At 42.4% G+C, this 20,034-nt stretch overlaps 1 protein-coding gene across 3 annotated transcripts in view; it reads right to left on the bottom strand.

The window, feature by feature from the left end:
- The window catches only part of SH3GLB1 (SH3 domain containing GRB2 like, endophilin B1), a 112,607-nt gene that overhangs the window by 23,879 nt on the left and 68,694 nt on the right, over positions 1-20,034 (bottom strand). Inside the window, exons 4-6 of one of the 3 annotated variants that reach the window (XM_082265725.1) lie at positions 18,534-18,667; positions 11,599-11,691; positions 4,948-4,989 (exon numbers count right to left, since the gene is read on the bottom strand). In XM_082265725.1, coding sequence (XP_082121851.1) covers positions 4,948-4,989; positions 11,599-11,691; positions 18,534-18,667 — 269 coding nt within the window. Of the gene's footprint in view, positions 1-4,899; positions 4,990-11,598; positions 11,692-18,533; positions 18,668-20,034 lie in introns of all 3 variants that reach the window. The other 2 variants (XM_082265724.1, XM_082265726.1) reach the window with 2 other exon arrangements.

Consider the following 20,034-nt stretch of genomic DNA (forward strand, 5'->3'; position numbering starts at 1 on the left):
TTCATAGGGTGGCCTTTGAAGAGCCCTGAGCAAGTCACAGGGGAATGTACAGGAAGACCCTGTACTTTACGATAGATGGAGAGGCAAATAGTTTCTAAATAAAAAAAATTAAAACTGAAATTTGACCCTTGCTGGTACTGGAGGCCAAACTCTGATCCAGATCAGACTGGAGAAAAATGGTTTTCTTCTCCGAGAGGAGAGAAGGCATCTGTTCCCCTAGGACACCCTAGGGGGTGGGAGGGGTTTTCTGAGCTGAAGTCTTCTGAAGGCAGCAATATAATCAAATGTACCTAAATACTCATTCTGTATTGTAATGTAGGATTAGGAAAACATGTTGGTGCTCATTTAAACAATGCTGCTGTCCAGTCACCCCGACAACTATAAGAGATGAGCTTCTATTTCGTATCCCACAAAGAAGCTGAAAACTGACCTCTGACTGGTTGTTGAGTAGCACTACTGTTCTTTGCACTATAAGCGGAAAAACTAACCGAAATAGAAACAGTGTACTAATTTTAGAGCATCTATTACAATAGAAACATTACAAATCTGTAACAATATTAGGAACAGACTGCACATATATGATCTATAAAAAATGAATATCAGTTGTGTATTCTCTTGCTGTGGAGAGAATAATATATACTTACAGGGTGACTAAACCTAAAACACAAGCTGACCTTTATAACAAACCACTAAAAAGCCCATGCATAAATGAGAAGCTCCAATTGTTTTAAATAACTTGATATTTAAGTCCATTCAAACAGATTACAAGGAAGCACTGGTCCCAATTTCAAGAATCACTAGTTCTAAATCAAGATGTGTCTTATGTAATGAGGGCAATAATAAGCATATATGGCAGTTGCTGGTGCTCATCTTAAAAGACATCCTTACAAGTTGTTTGAAAATCTCCCTGCAGATGCACCGGGAATGTTTCTTGCATTCACTATTAAGTAAGGATTGTGGAAATTTTCATGAGATACTTGCCTGTTTATTACCACCTTAAAAAGTCTCTTAATGTTTGCTGTGCATGCAATGGCAACATAAGATGCTTTTCCACTACTAGGATCCAAGCCTTTGCAGGATGGGAAGAGGCAACCAGTGGTAACTGGGATTGGGATTACTGGGCAGTAAAATAGAGTGCAGTAGAACACTTCCTCCAGCATTAAAGGTTCACCAAAAATGTAACTTTGGGCAGGCAATCCAATGCGCCATTTATACAGGTTAAGGCTGTGTTCACATACAGTGCCTTGCGAAAGTATTCGGCCCCCTTGAACTTTGCGACCTTTTGCCACATTTCAGGCTTCAAACAAAGATATAAAACTAATTTTTTGTGAAGAATCAACAACAAGTGGGACACAATCATGAAGTGGAACGAAATTTATTGGATATTTCAAACTTTGTTAACAAATAAACTGAAAAATTGAGCGTGCAAAATTATTAAGCCTCTTTACTTTTAGTGCAGCAAACTCTCTCCAGAAGTTCAGTGAGGATCTCTGAATGATCCAATGTTGACCTAAATGACTAATGATAAATAGAATCTCCTGTTAGCTATTCGTCACACCAGGTCACTTCCCCAAACCACCGTGGAACGCACGCCGGCAGCGTACCCGGAAGTGTATCGGATGACCGTGACAACTGATTTCTACAATGCTTAGAAAACTCGTTTGTTTGTGAGTAACATTTTATGCTTTTTTAAAAAAATTACCATACGGGCTTCACTATTCTCGGCTCCTTCCTCTTTTTTGCCTGAGGCCCTGTGTGGAAAGGTATCTTGGAGACATTCCTTGGAGGCTTATTCCCATTGTCATTGTCATTCTGGGGGACACCAAGGCTTTATAGCACCGTATTTCTGAGGCTGGAGGTTGATCTGGAGGTGTCTGCTTGTCATACTTAAGGCTCTCGATTTTCCAAAATCTGGTGAGTGGATCCCCAAGAGGACTTGTTGCAAGCACTGGGCACTTTTTTGTGTGGAGCACGACTATCAGCACTTAATTTTAAGTGGACTATTCACTTTTTTGGACTGCACCTTATATAAAAATACATTTTTTTTGCACATTTTGTCACCTTATATTTATTGTATATATATATTTGGACTTTAACCATATATGTGGCACATTATTAGTATATATCTGTATGAATTTATGAGCATATAATTTTTTCAGCATTGATGCACTTTTATATCAACATATTAGAGGATTATAGTGCACTTTATATTTATATTTTATCTACCTGGTAGCGCTGTTTTAATATTGCAATCTATAAATAGAATCCACCTGTGTGTAATCAAGTCTCCGTATAAATGCACCTGCACTGTGATAGTCTCAGAGGTCCGTTTAAAGCGCAGAGAGCATCATGAAGAACAAGGAACACACCAGGCAGGTCCTAGATACTGTTGTGGAGAAGTTTAAAGCCGGATTTGGATACAAAAAGATTTCCCAAGCTTTAAACATCCCAAGGAGCACTGTTCAAGCGATTTTGAAATGGGTGTATCAGACCACTGCAAATCTACGAAGACCTGGGCGTCCCTCTAAACTTTCAGCTCATACAAGGAGAAGACTGATCAGAGATGCAGCCAAGAGGCCCATGATCACTCTGGATGAACTGCAGAGATCTACAGCTGAGGTGGGAGACTCTGTCCATAGGACAACAATCAGTCGTATACTGCACAAATCCAGCCTTTATGGAAGAGTGGAAAGAAGAAAGTCATTTCTTAAAGATATCCATAAAAAGTGTCGTTTAAAGTTTGCCACAAGCCAACTGGAAAACACACCAAACATGTGGAAGAAGGTGCTCTGGTCAGATGAAACTGAAATCGAACTTTTTGGCAACAATGTAAAACGTTATTTTTGGCGTAAAAGCAACACAGCTCATCACCCTGAACACACCATCCCCCACTGTCAAACATGGTGGTGGCAACATCATGGTTTGGGCCTGCTTTTCTTCAGCAGGGACAGGGAAGATGGTTAAAATTGATGGGAAGATGGATGGAGCCAAATACAGGACCATTCTGGAAGAAAACCTGATGGAGTCTGCAAAAGACCTGAGACTGGGACGGAGATTTGTCTTCCAACAAGACAATGATCCAAAACATAAAGCAAAATCTACAATGGAATGGTTCACAAATAAACATATCCAGGTGTTAGAATGGCCAAGTCAAAGTCCAGACCTGAATCCAATCGAGAATCTATGGAAAGAACTGAAAACTGCTGTTCACAAACGCTCTCCATCCAACCTCACTGAGCTCGAGCTGTTTTGCAAGGAGAAATGGGCAAAAATTTCAGTCTCTCGATGTGCAAAACTGATAGAGACATACCCCAAGCGACTTACAGCTGTAATCACAGCAAAAGGTGGCGCTACAAAGTATTAACTTAAGGGGGCGGAATAATTTTGCACCCCCAATTCTTCAGTTTTTTATTTGTTAAAGTTTGAAATATCCAATAAATTTCATTCCACTTCATGATTGTGTCCCACTTGTTGCTGATTCTTCACAAAAAATTACAGTTTTATATCTTTATGTTTGAAGCCTGAAATGTGGCAAAAAGTCGAAAAGTTCAAGGGTGCAGAATACTTTCGCAAGGCACTGTATATGCTCCCAAAGGTGCCACTTCACACATGTCCAGGGTGGCTGCAGTGTGGTTTCAAAAAGGGTCCTGTGTTTTTGGGTCCGGTTCAGGTGCAAATCCAGGCTAAAATTTGTTCCTGATTCACATCTAAACTGGTGAATAGGAACACACTGGACCCCGGACTGCAAACTGCTGCTGGCATATAGTTATAGTAGTTGAAGTTGAATAAAGACAATAGTCCATCCAGTTCAACTCGTGTAGGTGTGTGTGTGTGTGTGTGGACGTATTCCTTTCCCATACCCCTAAATGATTTGATCTTGGAGATGTATGTCCAAGAGTCTTTTAAAAGTAGCTATACTCCCCGCAGTTACTACCATTTGTGGAAGAAAGTTCCACAATCTTATGTGTGAACCCAGCCTTACTAAATTAAGCTAATATGCATGTATGCTGCAGACTTCTCGTTTTATTTTTATTTTTTCCGTGTTGGTGTTCCAATGTCATCCCTGGCCTTAAGGTTGTCCAGCAGCCAGCTACAGCAAAATAGTTGCTGCTCCTGCTGTTCCATTTTCCCTAACTAGAGGATCTTGATTTCCAATCCTCTGGGCAGTAAGTGTGTATACCCTCAGAGTGATAACAATGCCACTCTTACCATAAAGGTTCATCCAGACCTGCCAAGTAACAAACACATAAATGGCCTTATCCAAGTCTGTCAGTCACATCTAATGACTGCCTGGTGTTTACATTATGCAGTAATGACATATCAATTCCTCCTCTTGACTTTGTTCAAACTAAAATGATGGTGAAATGCATAATGGGAGCACTATTCTAACACAGCTTATAAAGTTTTTGTGTGTTTATTCAGTAGCTGAAGTTGGTATTCAAGAGGTCCCTTTATCTAGGGAATGTTTTATGTTTATCCATTTCTATGTCTAACTTCTCTTGTAAATTGATAGTCAAGTGCTAAATCTTTTTTTAAAGACTTTTATACAAGATACTTTTGGGTTTCTTTAACAAGACCTTACAAACTGTACTAACTCCCATACGATTGTAAAAACTGAATTCAGAATTGCCTTATTAAAGAAGTCCCACTTGTGTTTTAGCTTTAGGAATCCTTAAATTTTGTAAAATTCTGCTCAGTAGATTCTATGTTATCAATAAAACGCCAGAAAGGCACAGAATATAAATATTGGTTATTTAAATTTCCCAGAATGATAACAAAAAGACAACCAATTATTAAAGACTACTGTTCCAGAGCAGAAAGAGCAAAAGTAGAATATTTTCACAGTGCAAGAGAAAGCACGGTACATTAAAATGAGGTGGGGATGGGAGGGCAACGAACCTTCAGCCACTTTACATGCAACACGCCGAGCATGTAAGACACATTTACCATAAAGCTGGTATCCCGTTCAGGCTCAGCTGCGTTTAATTGCTTAAGTGCATACATACAAAGACAAAAATAAACTGTCAACAGGCAGAGAGGAAAGATCTGTTTAATGCACAAGCTGCAGAGAGGCTTTATAAATGCCACATCACAAAACTAAGCTAGAAAGCTTTAATTAACTTCCACAGATTGCAATCTTGTCATAGCAAAACCATCCAGCTTTTAGTTCAAAACTAAATTAAAATCACTTCACTGCACTTTTTACTCTCTCTTCAATGTCTTGTGTATGGCTCAATTTAACATGAGGATCTATATCCCCACTAAGTGAAAGCTTCTATATCTGTTCAACACAGAGTTTGGGAACACCTGTTGTAGTCACAGCACTTAACATTAAAAGCTACTCCTAAGGATTATAATTACATAGCATTTCTATTTACACAAGTCCTCTGGGGCCAGGGACAGTGTACACAAGGAAGAGACAATTCACCCAGCGGTTTTAGATTTCCAACGCTGGCCCTCTTTAAAGCTGAACTCCAGGGAAAGCAAAAGCTACCCTGGCAAAAGGACTCCTCTTTCAGTGTAAGGATTAAATGCCGTTTATGCCTAGAATACCCTTAAAAGTTGAATTTTTGTACTTACCGTAAAATCCATTTCTCTGAGTTTAATCGACAGACACAGCACTCCATAACTCCTAACTACTGGGTTATATTGCCTCCTCCAGGAGTAGGACTAAGCAGATCAAAAAGCTGGTATATAACCCCCCTTTCTGCTCTAGGGTATCAGTTTAGTAGCAAGCAGTATTAGAAGCATCAAAACTCCTTAGAGGGGTGGGTGCTGTTTCCCTTAAACTCAGAAAAATTAGTAAAAAATAAAATTTTCTCCTTCGTTCGTCAACGGACACAGAGCTCCATAAATCATAACTACTGGGGCATCCAAAAGCAGTGCCAAAAAGGAAAATGCGGGGAAATAACCAAGGGCCAAACACAAGAGCCCTAACCAGGACACAGAATCCTTAAATGGGTCACAGGAGCCCCATCAGAAAAATAAAAAAAAGTAAAGAAAAACACCCCTCAAGAGGAAACAGTCCCTCTTAAACAGCAGCCTGCAAAATGTTGCGGCCAAAAGGAGAATCCGCAAATGCCAAAGTAAAACTAAAAGAAAGAGCAGCACCATGTAAGTGCAGCAATCAAGTTTGTTTATTCTAAAGAGATGAATAAAACTCACCAGATAACAGAGATGTCAGCACATGTATCTGGATATTAAAGTTTTCATCCGCTCTAGGCGAGGACGGGCTGCGGTACAATGCGAGTGCCTCTCGTCACGGATGCACTGGAGGCACTCAATGCTTCCTGGGACACGGGTACACTCTCGAGAAGCCGGCTGATGTCACATCCAGATGTCCGGTGGAGTGGTGCGGTGCCTGCGTTCGGAGCACGTGTGCTCCTTTAGGCAAATGCCAAAGTATCTACTTTGTAGAATATGGTGGGAAAATGCACCAACAACCAAGTGGCTGCCTTGCAAACTTGAGATATTGACGATTGATAATGATAATGGAAGGCCCAGGAAGTACTAAGCGCCCAAGTAGAATGCACCATCACAGGGAAAGGAGGAACCTGACTTAACAGACCTGAGTCAGCCTCCGTCTGATACATCTAGAGATAGTAGCTGAAGAATCGGCCAGTCCTTTCCTTGGTCCTCGTGTAACCACAAAAATAGTCTGACCACCGAAAGGACTCCGTGGCTGTCAGATACACCCGAATCGCTCAAACCACATCCAAAGTATGCAGAGCAAATTCTTTGGGATGACCTGGCTAGGGACACAAGGAAGGCAACACAATGTCCTCATTCAAATGTAAGTCCAAGACAACCTTAGGTAGGAATGATGGACAGGAATGAAGAACCATCTTATCTCTATGGACCAAATTGGGACAATGACAGGATAGTGCCGCCAACTTAGACACCCAGGGGCCAATGTAATAGCCACGAAAAAATGCCACCTTCTGGGACAACTTAGGCAAAGGATTCTCCCACATATTCTCAACTAGAGGTTTCTGGAGACCTGAGAGCATCAAGTTTAAATCCCACGGTGGCAAAAGAGACTGAATACAGGCCGAACCATATGTCGAACTTCCTGAATGAAGGTACGAACTAAAGAATGCGTGGCTAGGGGTTCACTGACAGAACATTGCTAAGGCAGACACCTGGCCCTTGAGGGTACTCTGCTCAACGCCCTGTTGAAGAAAAGATCCTAGCCGAGAAAAGGAAAGGATCTAGGATGAGCGCCAATTGACTCACATTAAGAAATGTACGCTTTCCACGTAAGATGGTATCTTTTGCTGGAAGTCGACTTCCTCGCCTTCACCATACTAGGATTTACTGAATCCGACAAACCTCTATCCCTCAGTACCTGGTTTTCAATAGCTAAGCCATTAAAAATCATACTAGGAATCACTGAATCAGACAAACCTCTATCCCTCAGTACCTGGTTTTCAATAGCTAAGCCATTAAAACCAGTGAGTGTAAAGCAGGATGGTAGATCAGCCCTTGGGATAACTGGTCTTCTCTGAGAGGTAGCCCCTAGGGACATTTACGGCCACCAGAATGATTGGAAGACCCTCACCCTTGATTCCTCATAGGAATTGCATAAGAAGTTTGATCCAAGGAGCATACTGGCCATACTGTGCCCCTAGGACATCTGCGAAGTCTACCAGAGGAACTAGTGACCTCCCCACAAACCTTCTGTGGAGGCAAACCTGCTAAAGGAGCTGCATGTAGGACTATACAAACAAAAATTTCTTGAAGGTGGATACCACCAGACTTAGAACCTGTATGTAAGTTGGGAGAGAGAACTGTCTGTGTGACAGCAGCCAGTGAATCACGGCCTGTGGTTCCTGAATATTGTCCAGAGGAAGGACCACCCTTAGTCAGAATTAAAATCATACCTAGATAACCAAATTCCCTTGACAGGAATAGGGGGACCTTAAGTCGTTCAGACGTCACCCTAACCTTTGCAGGAATGAAATCCGCACAAGGAGACTCGGGACCTAAAAAAACCTGAAAAAGGACAAAAAAAAAAAAAAAAAAACAACTTTGCCCCCCTTTCTGGATACCCCCCAAAAAAAAACATTTTGCGGACTTCCTTGCAGCTCACGAAAGAGGTCAACAGGGCCAGAAACCAGCGAAGATGTCCCCTCCACCCCAATAATGGGTGAGAGCAGACCATATATGCTGAAGGGGTCTTGTCTGTGGGTCCGGAGAAGCTAGCTCTAGGCTTACCAGACCAAGGTTGCTTGGAACCTCCTGGTGAAGACTTGAAGGATCTTTTTCCCTTATTCTCAGTCCCGGAAGCACAAAATATTTTTTTCTGGGCTGAGGAGGGGGGCCCCTGTGTGTGACATGGTTCCTTCCCTTTCCTGGATCGTGGCAGGAAGGTACACTCCCCCCTCCCCCGTGAGACCCATAATGTCACCATCCAGAGTAGCCCCAAACAGGCAAGATTAATGAGAGCTTTCTTAGAGGCTTGGTCTGCGGACCAATTCTTAAGCCACAGCACGCGCCTAATCACCACTGCTGAAACAGAATGTTTGGCAGCACAGGAGCTGTATCCAAAGCCGCATCACAAACTGCAGCCCATGGACCAACTGGTCCACTAAATCAACATAAGCAGCGGGCCTGCTCACCCCCCCCCAGGCCCTGGCGCAAAAGCTTGGCCCATTCAGTTAGGGTCTGAGACACCAGGGCTGAGGCCAAGACTGGCAGCAATTCCGAACCAGCCATAGTAAACATGCTTAATGCCACAGCCTCCGCTTTCCTGTCAGCCGGGTCTTTAGAGGGCAGGGATTCCTCTACAGGGATCATGGTTGCTTTATTCAACCTGGAAACAAGTTGGTCCACCACTGGTGGACTAGTTCACTTTTTTTAAAAGTGACTCCTCAAAAGGGTAACATACTGCAAAACATTTGGGGACCACAAAGGCTAACTTTGGTTGTTCCCATTCCTTATTGGGAAAAAAAAATTGCTAGGACCAGCAGGGACCCTATGTCCTTACTCCTGGCTAGACGGATTAAACTGATTATCCAAGCAGAAAGGGGGTTTCTATACCAGCTGAGGATGGTCCATGGGCTTAGCCAGGTATTTTTTGTTCTGCCTAGTCCTACTCCTGGTGGAGGCAATATAACCCAATAGTTATGATTTATGGAGCACTGTGTCCGTCGATGAACGAAAGAGAAAACACTTTTACTTAGCTTATCCCCTGCTCCTGCAGGTTCCTCCCCTCCATGTGACTGGAGCGGCTTCTGTTTGGCCCTCCTTTTGTCGATTGCAGTTCTAACCTCGTCAAGTACAATGCATGACCAGCAGCCCTGCATTGTAAATATTATGAACACCAGGGAGTAGCGGTGGCCGACTCTGCCCGCTCTGCCTCCACAGCACCATGGTAGTTTGAGGACTACAAGCCGACAACCGCAAAGGGAATGCTAGGGCTTGTAGTTCATTCCCACATACAGCTGTGTGAATGCACGATGCACTGATTTTAAAAAGTGACAGCTACTAGCTAGTATGGGAAACTTCTTCCCCTACTGCTCTGCTGCAGGGAGGAGGGGGGGGGGGGGGGAGTAGCAGGCAGCAGCTGCAGCATTGGGAACATGCTACACGTTCCACCCTAAAAATGGGTGGAACATGTAACATGCTCCCAAAGGTGAACTTCTCCTTTAGCCCCTGCAGTGTGGAAGCTCCACATCAAGGGGGATTTTTCTTCATTTCTCCAGAGTTAAACTTTACTTTAAACAGAACTAGAGACTTATCCACAGTAGGTAGAGTGAATAAAAAGTAAGAATTTCAGTTTTTAATGCAAAGTGGCCTTATTTTTTTCACCTTCTGTCATTGCATGCATTATTGAAAATGGGAGCTCCAAGTTATAGAGCCACCTGCTGGATAAATCAGATATTACAGTAGGGTACTTCTAAAGCAGGGATCCTCAAACTACGGCCCTCCAGCTGTTGCTGAACTACACATCCCATGAGGCATTGGAAAACTCGGACATTCACAGTCATGACTAGGCATGATGGGCATTGTAGTTCCTGAACAACTGGAGGGCCATAGTTTGAAGACCCCTGTTCTAAAGTATTACTGCTTAGTTGAAAGGGCTTAAAGAGCTGATGTTTAGTCAGACCCAGCCAAACAGCAGCTCTGCCTTATTCTCAAATATATCCGAGTCTAAATTGAAAACTGATCATGTGAGCAATGCTGGAAGGATCTAGAAGCAGTGTTTTTTTTTTTTTTTAAACGATTCTTTCAGATAATGTGCCACTTCGCCCAGAAAATTGTTGCAATTACAAATGTTTAGAAATTCCATGATTTAATGTGTTTGTATTGGTAAAAAAAAAAAAAAAAATATGAAGAAATAAAAAACCAAATCCGACACATTCCACGCAAAACTCCATAAATGGCACCTTCCCAAAATAGCTCCCTTGCAGTGTTCACTGTGGTGACTTCACAGCAAGACCTTGTTCACATGGGTGTACTGTTCCATACATACATTGCCAGAAGGTGTTCTGTGCAGCCGCATACAGGCAGCCTGTTAATAAATGACAGTCGGACCTGCACAATCTCCAATCCCCGAGTGTAAATACTCTGGCCCGATGCACTGATATACAGCCTGGGATGCGCTTGGAGATGTGTTCAGCAATCTGCCTGTCACTGACAGACTGCCTGCACGTTGCTGCAGAGAATACCTGGGCCTCCTATGCAGGTAGAGATAGAACAGTACACACCTGTGAATAAGCCCTAAACAAATAGCACTGCAGATTCTGAAAACATTGTAAGATATCAGATACCTACTCAATGTGCTTGTACAATCCAACCATATCTAGATGCCTGTGTACACAATATGTGGCATAAACATGAATGCTTGGTTTGCCCCAATCATTTGTGTCTATGCTATGGAATGGGAAGGAGGAATGGAGGCCAGAAGCTGAGTCTGCCAGGGAAATACATACTGTATTATTGCTGTTGGTTTTTTGGTGTTTGCTCAGTCCCCAAAGTTTTACATAGAGTCAAGAATGGGTAAAACACCATTGAGGCTTTTTTTTTTTTTTTTTAGCGTGTTTGGGAAATGTAGAATTTACTCCCTGCAATAAACTCTAGCCAATTCACTGAGCAACCATCACAAAGTGAAAGCAGTTGCATTTCAGGGCAGTGAAAATACCAGACTCAACAAAGCTTTAAAATGATAATACTTATTTAATAAGTCAGCAATTTATAAAAGACTAGAATAAACTCAATTTTAACAAGCTGCTTTAGTAACTGCACATTGCTGCTCTTTGCAATGCCTTACTAAATTAGCCTGAACGCAGAATAAGATATAAATAAAATGTTATTTTAAAAAACACAAATAAATTGGAAAATAGGTAAATTTACAATAAGCAGTTTCTGCACAGTATGCAATTTTGGTCTTATCTGAGTATTCTAAAAAACTGAGTCAGAAAAGGCCTTTTTTTTTTTTAACAACGTAAAGCTAAGAACTGAGATTATGCAGCTTAAATCTGGGGCCTTCCAATTGTTTACCACAAAGAGTACATGTCAGCTATTAAGGCAGGTTAACCACAGGGAGAAAGAGTGACGTTCTTTTTCCAGTCATTTGTCAAGCCATCTACTTACCGAAGCCCTGGCTTCTGCAACCCTGGCTTTTTTCAGACGGGTCTTTGCAGCGTCTAAATCCAGTCTTTTATTCTGCAACAATTTCCGTTCTTTCTAAAGAAAGTGAAAAAGAAAGGTAAAAGAGGTGCATTAATAAAGCTGTAGCAAAACCACTTGATAAGCAGAACAAGGAGTAAACATTGGGAGAAAACTGATGACAAATAGGTCAAAGCAATGTCACAGCTATTTTAAATTTCCAGAGGAGCAGCTTCCCCTCAAGATCTGTGTAACAAACTCTGGCCACAAAAATGTAGTGAGTAAAACAGCACAATTTCATCAAACTTTAAACAGCTACAATTCAAAGGGAGTTTTGAGCACAGCTAATCTAATTTAACACTTTCTTGTAAATTCTATATTGATCACAAGGGGAGATCACAATGGGGAAAAAAGAAAAACAGCAAGGAATCGGCCAACTTATGTGATAGGTAGGTTTCAAAAGGTCCTCCTTGGTGTCCATACTACCGTGTATAGTTCAAGTACATGCTTTAAGACTTCTTACTTAAAAATAAAAAATAAAGTAGAACTGTAGGTTTTTCTTCTTGCCATATTTGTCCCATTGCAGAGATTTGACTTCACTTCCTGTCCCAAAGCCCACCAAGAAGTGAGCAGAAATTCCTGGAAATATAGGGAATATATTGGGGACCCCCAGGTCACCAGAACTAGTGTCCCCACTGGAAGATTTCTAATTTTTCTGGCGATTTTTCTGCTCTTAGGCTCCATGCACACGGGACGTTGTAAATGGCCGTTTAGGAGCAGTTGGGCGTTTTTTTCAGAAGCCCCCGAATCCACCTGCATGTTATCTTTTCTGTCCATGTACACAGGGTCGTTTACAGTCATTTGCAGGCAGTTGAGTACAGGGACGTTTTTTGGAACGCAATTATTTGCGGTCGAACGTGTTTCCCCCGGCGTTTCAAACGTAAAAACGGGATCGAAAGCGACCGAACGTGATGAAGTTTTTTTTTCTTTCATTCAAAATCAATGGTTCCCTATGGGAGCCTATTGATTTGAATGGAAGTCGCACCGCAAGTCGGATCAGGAAGATCCGACTTGCGGTGCGACTTGCGCTGTGAGAATATTGAGGGGGAACTCCACGCCAAAAATGGGAAAAAAACTGCGTGGGGGTAACCCCCAGGTTCCAAACTAGGCCCTTCGGGTCTGGTATGGAATTTGAGGGTAGGCGCACGCTGAAAAAAACGGCGTGGGATCCCCCCCAAAATCCATACCAGACCCTTATCCGAGCATGCAGCCCTGAAGGTCTCAGCATTCAGCTGACTCTAGCCCTCATTTGGTCCTCCTTCAGACCCTACACTTTCTGCTTCCCAGATCTGCCCTCAGCTTCTTCCCAGCAGCAGCACAAGGTAAAGGGGTGCACTGTGATAGCCCTTTGATGGCAACCATAATACTGATGCGGCCTACATTGAAATAGAGTTTGACACCCCTGCTCTATGCTATAGCAAAGATAATAGACTGAACACAAAGCTGTAAAGAAAATGTTTTAGTTAATTTTGGCAATTTTCAGCTAGTAATGCTATAGCTGAAATTTGTATGCCCTTGCTTTCCAAATGTTTAATGCTTGTCTACTTTCTTTGTTATAGTGGCCTAGTGTCGTGGTTGTGCACGGCCCTAAATACGGCTATAAAAGGCGCTGAAAGCATTCCTGTGATGTAAATTACAATACTGGTATGCTGAGTTAATATCTGATGTGAACTACATGCACTTTTAATGTCTGATTGTTCAAATGTGTGACATCTCAAACTTTTACCCGATTTAAAAAAAATATTGGCAAATTAATTAGTGCCCTCAAATTATATCCAAAAATATATTTCCGTTTTGAGAAAATGTATTTATGAAAAGAGGAAGAAAAAGAGCTGGATGTACAATTGCAGACGCTGCATTTTCTAAATAAGAAAATTATTTCACTTCGTATAAAGAGACTAAGGTTTGTGAAAAAATTATTGCTTTAGGTCAACTTGATGACCAGCCTTGTCACCCTCGGATGTGCACTTTCAATGTGGACTACCAGCTGACATGGCGACACTGCGCACCAACATGTACAACATATTGGTTCACAGTCCGGCATGTAAACCTACTAAATAAACGCCCTCTGCGCTATCCCATTGACTGAAGTAGTCCACGTCATAGCCAAGAGGCCAAGGGAAGTCTGGAAGGCGTGCACTGTTCTTGTAGAAGTGTAAAAGGAATTTTGACTTACTAGTAAATTTTAAGTAAGCTTACTGTACAGGACACAGGCTTGATATTCATAGACCCTGGGTTATAGGCTGGTACTTTCAGACACTGGCAAATCTTTTGAGCACATGGCCCCCTGGCATCCTTCTATAACCATACCTTTCATATCCATGGGTTTTCAGTCCTTTTTAGCAAGCAATGCAGAGTAACAAAGGAATAGAGGGTAGAATGGCCTTTGATCTGTACTGTACTCCAAAATATAGAATTTATAAGTCAAAATTCCTTTTATTTTAATAACACAATGCAAGACAAAGGTTTGCATGTTTAGAAGAGGTCAGGGGGCATCTACTGGATGTCTGAGTATATCTATGTACCAGGTTCTTCTGGGCCAGTTTGGTGCAATGAGAATCACTGATTCTTTTCTTGCTCGATTTTGCAGATTAATTCTAAATAGAGAAAAGGCAAAAGTGACCTGAACTGAGACCAGGGAATTAGAGCATCCAATGCCAGTCCAAGAAGATCCCTGGTCCTGGTAACTTGAACTTGGATGCCAGGTTATCCACATTTGGAATCCCCAACTGTGGCATATTGGGATGAAGGCGCCAGGGTGAAGGACCCATTCCACTTGGTCCAGGCAGTGACGAGGAGGTAATCTGCCGTACAATTGTCCACTCTTGGGATGTGAACGGCAGAGATCACTGAACAGTGTTGGTCCACCCATGAGATGATCAGGCTTGCTTCCTTTATGGCTGCATGACTTCTGGTATGCCCCAGGTGATTGATGTAGACCACAGCCATGGCGTTGTCTGATTGCACCCTGATCAAGTACCGCAGAGCCATTATTATTATTGCACTGAGTGCCAAAATATTGATAGAGAGCGTGCTCTTTTTGAACTGTGAGAGATTGGAGCATTGAGGGTACACTGCAAATCTGATGGCACTTGCGCGGATTATGGTTGGTTTGCGTGAAGAAAAGCCGTGAGGGAGTAGTGTTTGTAAGTGCTCCACCAAAGCATGGTCCTGGAAGACCAGGCTATGTTGGCTATTAATAGCCCTAGTCCAATTAGCTGTGGTTTGACAAACCAAAATTGCAGTATTTATCTGGCTGCAGAGCTGGGCGTGCAAAAGTAAAGAGAGCCTTTAAGAAAGCTTCAAGCTTTCTGTCAGCAGAATCTTTAAATAAGGGAACATCTATAATGGGTACAGCAAGACTAAGATGGCGTGGGTCCACTGCCTGAACAGAGAACTTTTTTAGTGAACTCTTTTTCATCATAAATTGCCCTATTTGTTAACGAATGAGGAATGTCTTTTTTTGATTTACAGGTCTCCAAGAACCAAAACCCATGATGAGACAGGAGAATCAAATTTGACAATGCCAAAGGCTTTTGTGCACAGCAGAAGTGAGCATTTCTACATGGGAAAGCATACTCTGAAAAGACATAACATCAGGTGTTTAGAAGCCTGGGGGTTAGAATTCTGCTGCTGCCTCTAACACCACTTCCATGACCTCTGAATTCCTCCCAATGTTTGTATTTTTGGAACAAGCACACCAGGATCTGGCTCAGGCAGAAATAGTGGGGGTGGAGTTTTTAGCTCTGGACAGCGATGGCTGTATTATAGTCATTAGGTGTTTGAGAAATTGTCCCAAGAGCAGATAATTGTAATACAGTCTGCCTTGGTCAGGTAGGTCACTTGTTATGTGCCTAAGACAGAGCTAGAAGCAGATGCGGAAACCGGTGTTAAAATAGGGTTCTGCTCTGATGCAAGACAAGCATCATCATCCTGAACGGTTTGAGTGCTCTGCAGGCATTTGGCAGAGCGAATGTTTGCCTGAGCTTCTTCCATAGTTCCCCTGTGCCTGCAGAGCTATTGGCTCCTTTCCGCCATTGCCATCAGTGAGGATTTTCCCCTGCGGGGTACTCGTGGAGTAGGGTGTGGAAATGGGATAAGCTTGTCCATGAAAGGGTATGCAACAACCCGGTGTCGACCAACCTGCAGTGAAGTCCTCGTGGCAAAAGGGTAAGAGGGAGTGCCCGAGTACCACAGAGGGTTCCAGGCAGAATTGGAGGTAAAAGTTTGACCTGTTGTGTGATGTAACACCTTAGCCATACACACAAGTCTAAGCTCTGAATAATGGGATTTTTGACTAACCATAAAATCCATTTCGCTGATGTTCATTGATGGACACAGCTCCTGATTCTTTTTAACCATTGGGTTATACTGCCCCCTACAGGAGTAAGACACTAGTCAGAAAAAAGCTTGACTACGCCTGTGGGCAGTCCCAGGGGGTATACACCCACTCTCAGCTATAGGCACCAAGTTTTGTTACAAGCAGTGTAAAAAGAAAGACAACTCCACAGAGGGGTGGGTGCTTTGTCTGTCAATGAACATTAGAGAAATGGATTTTAGGGTAAGTCAAAAATCCCATTTTCTCTTTCGTTCATTGACAGACACAGCTCCTGATTCTTCTTAACCATTGGGACCTCCCAAAGCAATATTAAACATGAGGGGTGGGAAAACATATGAAAAAAAAATTCCCAAGGCTAATTATAGCCAACCAGGTAACCAAGCTCAACCAAAAAACAACTGGAGTTTGCCTGAAAAACAATACACCCCCAAAGAGGACCAGGTCCTCTAAGCAGCAGCCAGCAAAAACCTTGCAGCCAAAGGAAGCATCTGCAGATGCCAACACAACCATTTTACAAAAAACATTGTAAGTGTGCACCGAGGACCAGACGCTGCTTTGCCAAACCTGCGTCACTTACGCTTGAAGATGTCTTCCTATCTAAGGCCCCTTTCACATGGGCTTTAAGATCAGGTCCGGCAGTCAGTTTTTCAGGCGGACATGATCGGATGCTCCATGCACCCCTATAGAGCACCGGATGTCAGATGTGACATGTCCACTGACATCCGCTGCTATCCTATCCGATCCCGTCCGTGAAATCAAGACAGATGGTAACCCTATTTTCAATCCGTCTGGAGGATTCGATGGGATCAGATGTAAAACGGACAGGCGGTTCGTTTTCATCCAATCTCCCATAGAGGAAAGCGGGGCTCTAACGGGTCCATCAGCACAGTGAGTGGAGACAGAGCTGTTATCCACGTGCTCAGCGGGGATTGTCGGATCGATCCCCCGCTGAGCAAAACAAAGTACAGACAAGAAGCTTGAGAAACAGCCTGCAAGAGCCTGTGCATTTCACTGATCATGGTTGCAATACACTAGGGTCTCATTAGCAAAAAAAAAAAAAAAGAAAAAAAAATGAACCACTTAAGGACTGCCCCACATTCATTTACTGCAGCAGGGCGGCCCTTAAGCACAAATCACGTACCTGCATGTGATTGTCCATCGGCTCAAGGGGGCGCATCCTGCTGGAGCCGTGCTCCCACCGTGATTGGCTCCCGCTGTGTCCAATCAATGGGCTGCTGGCCACCCGTGATCGTTCGGAGGCATGACAGAACGGCAGTCTGCCTATGTAAACAAGGCAGACCGCCATTCTGTCAGACAGGGAGAGAGAGATCTTGTATTCCGACTAATCAGGAACACAGATCTCTCTTCCAGCAGTCAGTCCCTCCCCCACACAGTTAGAAATCACTCCCTAGGAGCACACTTAACCCCATGATCACCCCTGATGTGGACTCCTTCCCTGCCAGTATCATTCATACATTGACAGCGCATTTTATTTTTATTTTTTTAGCACTGATCACTGTATTAGTGTCACTTTGTGTCACGTTTGTCCACCGCAATGTCGCAGTCCAAATAAAAATCGCTTATCACCGCCATTAATAATAAAAACAAAGAAAATAATAGGTCCAAAAATCTATTTGTAGATGCTATATTTGCGCAAACCAATCAATATATGCCTTGTGTGATTTTTTTTTCTACCAAAAATATGTAGCAAAAAGGCAAAAAAAAATTTGATTTTTTTACATTTTATTGGATGGGTTTTATAGTAGAAAGTAAAAAATAGTTTGTTTTTTGTAAATTTTTTTGCAGAAGGCGGACTTAGCCCTTAATTCATTTTTTCTTCACCCGCAAAGGCTGTTTTTTTTCTGCTTTCTTCGATAGACAGTTCACTGAACCTGAAAGCACCTTCTGAGTGGCAATTATTAAGAAGGTATAACCTATCTGATCATCTTTGTAAATTCATGATCCTTTACCATGCATCCACTAAGCCACAGTCGGTAATGTGCTCTCCCGGCTTTTCAGGCCTGTTTTACAGAAGAGTCCCCAACAGTGCGTGTTTTTTCTACCAACAACTTGAAAAATAACTAGTAACCTTTATAACTTTTTTTATTCTGTCCAGGTGACCACTGCTGCCAGGACAGAAAGTGATAGAAAACTACAAGTGTTATAGATGTAATCGAAAGAAGGTAGAAATGAAAATGATAATTCTATGACAAGGGTCAACGGTGGGATTTTTATAAACTTTCTATCACATTTCACAGGTGGAGAGAATCTCCTAAATGGCAACACAGAATTTCTGACCCTTCTCCATTACTTTATATTCAAATCACCAGGACCTTTTGCAAACAATCCCACATTTAAGGTGTGCTACTGAGGTACTTAGCTAAGAGAATAAAAGCCGTATAATTACATCTCATCCACAACAGTTTGAAAAACAATGTTAAATCAGAATCCCAAAGACTATATAGAGAAACATTACTTGCAACACACACTGTAAGAGCTGCCTTCTTCCTCCCATACTTACAGATATGGTTTTATAATCTCCTTCTATAAAATTCCTTAAGGGAGTGAGAAAGTTAATTGCTCCAGTCTGTACAAGTTCCCGGTGAGCTCCTCCTATTCGTCTCTGTGTTTCTCCACATTTAACGAGAGCATTTCCTGGAACAAAAATATAAATCGTAAGGCTTTGAAAATAAAAACCAAAATGATCCATCCACTGCAATGTGTAAACACACAGGCTGTACTGTATGTGATGAGTAAATGTTATTCTTGCAAAAATGTAAGATTGCAATAGGTGTTCATGCCACCATTTATAGTGTATGTAAGCTCCAACGAGCAGGGCCCTCTGATGTCTCCTGTATTGAATTGCATTGGAACTGTACCGTCTGGCCGCATGTTGTAAAGCACTGCGCAAACTATTGGTGCTATATAAATCCCGTATAATAAAAATAAAGCCTGCGCTGCAGTTCTGTTTAAAGAGGAATCCCCGCACAGGGACATGTCATTCTCTTGAGTGAAAATTAAAGTATATGTAAACTCAAAATCTTTACATATTTGACATTATGACTTAGGTTTTCTCAAGCAAATATTATAAATAAAAGTTACTTACTTTGAGGTCCTGCCAATAACCGTTGCAAATATCAGCAGCATTGTCAGGCTGCTGTGTTCTCTCTTTCTGCTGGCCATTGGTCTATCAGGTCTGCAGGATGCATGGGTAGGCCTGAAAGACAGCCCTACAGCCAAATGTTGCTAACAACTGGAAGACAGCAGCCTGGAGTTATCAGCCAAGAGCAATCAGTCCAAAACTGGAAGAGCTTTTACACTTGTGCAACCTGAAAGTCGCGCGCTTTTGCTGCGATTTTGACTGGACTTAAAGCAATACCTGTGTAATCTTGAGGTCTATGGACCTCAAGTCACATGAAAGTAGGACAAAAGTAGTGCAGGGACTACTTTGAAGTCATACAGATATGAACGATACTGATTAGAAATCATGGGGTACAATTTTCAAGCGAGTTTGCAGTCCTAAGTCGCATGACAAGTCCCACAAGCATGAAAGGGGCCTTAATGGCAACTTTTCAATGGATTAAAAAAAAAAAAAAAAATTGCTTAAAATGGTTGTAAACCTCAGAAATGAAATATGAGCAAAGCATACCCCATTTACAGGGTCTCTCAATCCCGAGCACAAAGTGTCATTTCTGTCCACTGCCTCATTCCTCTGCTACAAGCATAAGTCACATTTGATAAGCATTCCTGGCACCAAGAAAAAAAATGGTGACAGGGACACAGTATGTGATTGACAGCCTCAGTGCTGTTCCTGTGTGAAAGGGGGGGGGGTGTCTCCCTTCTTTCCAATCAGCTCTCAGTACTCTCCTTACTGCTGTAAATTCAGCTCTCTGCCCCCTGCTTTTCAGAGCCGAGAGATCCTGTGTATATTCTCCACTTTATATGGATGTAGGTGAAAGATTACTCTAGATAAACAGGTAAAACTTGAGGAGGATTTGCTTCATCTCTGTGTACCACCTGAG

Source organism: Pelophylax lessonae, assembly GCF_965119305.1.
Source record: "Pelophylax lessonae genome assembly, chromosome: 8".
Taxonomy (NCBI): Eukaryota; Metazoa; Chordata; class Amphibia; order Anura; family Ranidae; genus Pelophylax; species Pelophylax lessonae.